Below are 4,891 nucleotides of genomic sequence, written 5' to 3' on the forward strand. Positions count from 1 at the left end.
CGGAGAGAATTTGATCGATCTGTAAATGGGTTATGGATGTTTGTTTGCCGTCATATAACGCAAAGCAAATTCACATTGTTCTATGCAAAGGAAGCACTTTCGTGTCAAGCTGGCAGTTCGTTGACTTGCTTTGGCTACTCCTGCGTCGATCTCCTGTTCTAATCGTGTTTAGGTGAGCAGCTCCACGGCTCCACCATGGCTCCGTCCGGCAGTGTCATCATTGGGAGGAAAAAGAAAGGGAACGCGAGGACGAAGAACGTGCGCTCCATAATCCAACTCTTCCAAGATAGACTTCAAGAAATGGAATCATAGTATCATTGAGCGGTTGAGCCGGCAGACAACTCAGGATCTGTTCAGACATGCACGCCACAATTCCACTCTTAGATTCGTTTCGTAGATGGAATCCGATCTTCATTTATTTCAAAAAAAAACGATTATCATCAAGGCCTGTCAAGCAAGTGCAGAGCTCGGACTGGCGGCGGCAAATGCCGTCCATGACCCTGATTAATGAGACACGCCGCGATCAATGCTGCAAATCGGACGGAAAGATGCCATCTGCTCAACTTAATTTACACCTTGGGTCAAACTCTCTTGTACACAGGACAATTAAGAACTCCTGAGGGAGTGAGAGTGTGGTTGACTTCCAACAAAGGGCAATCTCAACGGAAGGTTTCATGGGAATTTTATGAGCATTAAATTGTATACCACATCAGCAATTTTGTTAACTTGGCAAGTCCATTACGAGGAAAGAGAAGGGAGAGTTTCATCGGATGTGAGAGGAGTTTCATTCCCATGACACTCCTTATGCATAGTTATCAAGTTCTTGATCTTAGTACTGTACATAGTCATTCGGTGCACAGTTCAGCTCTGCAGCTGGCGTCTAGCGAGACATTGCCATGGGCGCCGGTTTATGAAATCAGCAACAGTTGACCAGAGAGGTAGTACATCAAGATCATTGTCCTTGATGACTGATGAGGACTTCTTGAGCAGTTGAGCTAGTGATGTTGGTTCACGGTAAAATTTTGAAGGAATCAATCTTTTTATGAAATGAAATGAAATCTTTCTTCATGTAACGTGCAGCTCTCCTGGTGGTTTAAAAATCCGTCGACAGATAAATAGCAAAACTAAAAAAAATCCATTTTAACCCGCCCTCCCAAAAGTCTGCATTACTACAAATGTTCAACTGACCTCGATTTGCATAACCGGGTCAATTTACAACTTTATGCGGTTTTAGTTAATGGATTTGGATACAGACTACATCAGGAGAGATTTTTTTGTCATGTGTGGCATACTCGTACAGGAAACAACCTGATGCACTTTTCTTTAATGCACATGATTAGCCACTTGATATTTTTGTCATGTGTGATACACATGTCAAATGCAGTTTAACAATTTTGCACTCAATTCGTTGTAGCCTGTACAATGAAACATTCATGTTCTTTAACCAATACATGGTGAGCAAATGAAGCAACGCCTCGCTCCAAGCATCAAATGGGTCTTGGCGGCCAGTGCCTGTACTCAGAAACTTGTGCACAAATATTTTTCGTACGGGGTTTATATGTCCATGTGCCAGCTCGTGACTGCTTTATCAGTTTAGCTACTTCTTTTTGGGCAACTTGGTTATTCTAATCGTGATGGTCTAGAGATTGTGAAGCACCGTACCTCTCCACCGGCAATGTAACAATGATCAGTGTGCAACGTGCACTCCATGATTCCACTGTTCTCAAAAGGGAATGAGATCATTGTGATGACTTGCCGGTATCTCAGGCTCAAAGTCTCAAACAAACGGCCTTGCTGGTTCAGTTGGTTGACAATCACAGCCACTAACATACCCTACTAAAAAAATTAAAGTATCATTGTTTATAACACCAAATAAGTATTATTAGATTTCTCATGAAATATTTTTACATTATAAATGTTGATACTATAGTCTCTATAAACTTGGTAAAATTTAAAATACTTTGACTTGGTATGAAACTAGAATTACATTCAGATGAAGTGTGTGCGCGCGCGTGCAATGACACAATGACATCTATGTAGATAGCAGTACTACCTTAAAGTTCACAGGGCCATTAAGGAAATGGAAATAGAAGTGTTTTTTTGAGCATTGTTTCTTCTATGTTGTTGGACATTTTTGTTTTTTTTTTCCCATGCTTAAGTTTAGTTGATTCCTACATACGGGAATGCACGTGCTCCCTCCGTTCCAAATTATAAGTCGTTTTGGCTTTTCTAGATTCATAGATATTATTATTCATCTAGACATAGAGTATATCTAAGTGCATAATAAAATACATAAATTTAATAAAACTAAAACAACCTATAATTTGGAACAGACGGAGTACTATAAGATATTATTTTCTTTTTTTGAAAGGAGAGGTTGAGATATTGACATACTCTGCGTGAAACAACACTGTTGTATTCAGACCTGGATCAAGGATCATGATCAGTGAGGCCATAGCATCTATAAACAGTTACTAGATGGCATCTGCTCAGCTTGATCTGCGCCTTGGATTGGATCCCATCCTCTGCGCCACACAATTGAAAACACCTGAGGCTGTAGTTGACTTCAGCTTGATAACATGCATGGTGCTTGTGCTTTGCATCAGAATCAGATAGTCAACTCTGCAATGCTCGTTCTACGTAAGAACATTGCACTCGGTCTCTACGCCTCTACCCATATACGGTTTACTAAAGTACTGCATCATTTTTCTAAGGAAAAACATCACTAGCCAACCGGAGAGTTTGATCTAGCTTCTAGGCCCCGTTTGGATCCTAATAATCATAATTTAGACATAAATTAATTAAGTTAATATAGTTGTATGTGGAATATATTTATATATTATTATTGGCCATTGGGAGAGATACTTATGTGCTGCACTTATACTATAGGGAAGCAAGTCGAAGAGCATGCTATAAGTTGCACATTAGAAATATAGCATGAGGATCTATAGAATCAATTTCCATCTCCCACCCCGTGAATTTAAGATAGACTTATATCTAAACTTTGAAAAGTCGCGGAATACCACATTCCAAGACAAATAGCCTACTCCATTAAGTAGATTCCAATTTGTTCAAAATGAAGGGATCCAAACGGAGCATTATTTTCCCCGATACCTCAATATGTGAAGAAGGATCGGTACTAGCACTATTCGGCATGGACTTGCAGCAGGATGTGCTCTTAACTAACGGTGCATATTGTGGAACACACAATGCTACGGCACAACACAACACCAAATTTATCACCTTTTGCATCCAATTTGATGCAAACATGTACAAAAAGGACAATATGAACATGCACGCCTAGCATTAACTGGTGAGCAGATGAAGCAACAGCTCGCTCCAAGCGTCAATGGGGCCTGGCAAGCACCAGTGCACGCAGTCGATGCCGAAGCCAACCTTCTCGTGCGGCCAGTGCCCGTACTGCCCCGGGTGGCCGTCCCCCCTCATCTGCATCATGCCGCTGACGTCCAGCAGCACGAACCGCCCGGGCTCGGCCTCGGCCGCCGCGGCGCGGAACTCCTCGACCTGCGCGGCGTGGAACGCGGCCTCCGTCTCCGGGAGCGCCGACGCCGCCTCGCCGCTCCGCACGGGCCGAGTCCGGAGGCAGTTCCCACCGTCGTACCACTTGCCGTTCTCGTAGTGCGGCGGCGCCACCGTCCGGACGACCACCCTGCCGCGGAACCCGGGGAGGCCGCGCAGCGTCCGGAGCGCGGTCCGGAACGAGGCGCGCACGGCGCGGTGCGGCGGCACGCGGGTGGCGTTGCTGGGGTCGCCGCCGCAGTCGCTGCAGCCGAGCACGCGGCCGCGCTCGTGGAGCACGACGGGGCGGGTGAACCACTTGGCGCCGTTGAGGACGACGTAGTCGTAGGCGGCGGCGTGGCGCGCCCACTCCGGGTCGGGCTCGTCGAGGTACACGTTGTGCGGGTCCATGAACTGCAGGGCGCCGTCGCGGGTCAGTTCCACCGCACCAGGAACGGCGTCCAGAACACGGTCACCGTGAAGTTGTGCTCCCGGTAGTGGTAGCTGCGCGTGCAGTGCATGCAGTCCTTGGGCTCGATCTCCTGCGGGTGTTCCACCTGCAACCAAAGGATATGGTATCAGCGTGTGATCATCTAACGTTGCAACTGAAGAAAATGAAGTGTGTGTACATACCGTGGAGAGGAGGCACATGAGCGACTGCATGTGGTTGCGCGCGACGGAGTCGCCGACGAAGGCCATGGACTTGTGGCGCACGAGGCGGAGGAAAGCGGCCGGGTCGAAGCGCGGGAGGTCGCAGCCGTGGGGCTGCCACCGCCACCGGAGGATGGAGCCGAGCTCCGGCTTGCCGTACTTCATGCAGTCCTGGCGGCTGTCGATGAACGGGCACGTCGCGTTGGTGTAGTAGGGCGCGGCCGGGTCGGGCACCCACTCCCCACTCGAGACGTCGCACGCCGCCGTCTTCACACGCGACGACGCGGCGTCGATGAGCCGGTTGGTGCTGAGCGAGGAGTAGTTGGTCGCGGTGAAGGCGACGAGCAGCAGGACGAAGAGCAGGCCGGTCGCGGACGCGGTTCTTCGGACGACGACCTGGCCGCTGCCGCCGCTGCTGTTTGGCTTCATCTTGCAAGGCGTGCAGCTAGCTGCGCGCCGGGGGGGGGGGGGGGGGGATGCTTTGATGAATACTCGTTAAATTACTTGATTGGAGTGCATATGCATAGCGTTTGGGAGATTCTGGGTGATGGCGCGTGAGTGAATGAACAATGACAAGCTGTAAACCTGTAACTAAACAAATATAGAAATGTTAGGATTATGTAAAAAAGCATCGTGTGACTTTGAATGGGAAAATATAATAGCAGGCCTGTAGCCTTTTCTTTAGAAACAGTATCCTAGTAATTTATTAAGATTTGAAATC

The 4,891-nt window shown here is 47.6% G+C and overlaps 2 protein-coding genes across 2 annotated transcripts; both read right to left on the minus strand.

Moving 5' to 3' along the window:
- Positions 1-3,306: 3,306 nt before the first annotated feature.
- On the minus strand, positions 3,307-3,930 carry LOC111258123 (protein trichome birefringence-like 20). Its single transcript, XM_022828808.1, has one exon. It carries the CDS (start codon positions 3,928-3,930, stop codon positions 3,307-3,309), a length of 624 nt encoding a protein of 207 aa, XP_022684543.1.
- A 23-nt stretch (positions 3,931-3,953) lies between these two features.
- Positions 3,954-4,618, minus strand: LOC101754257 (protein trichome birefringence-like 19). The gene is made up of 2 exons (XM_022828810.1): positions 4,153-4,618; positions 3,954-4,076 (listed from the first exon to the last, which is right to left on the minus strand). The coding sequence occupies exons 1-2, from the start codon at positions 4,597-4,599 to the stop codon at positions 3,954-3,956; spliced, it is 570 nt and encodes a 189-aa protein (XP_022684545.1). The 5' UTR covers positions 4,600-4,618.
- Positions 4,619-4,891: the final 273 nt, after the last annotated feature.

Source organism: Setaria italica, chromosome I (assembly GCF_000263155.2).
Source record: "Setaria italica strain Yugu1 chromosome I, Setaria_italica_v2.0, whole genome shotgun sequence".
Taxonomy (NCBI): domain Eukaryota; kingdom Viridiplantae; phylum Streptophyta; class Magnoliopsida; order Poales; family Poaceae; genus Setaria; species Setaria italica.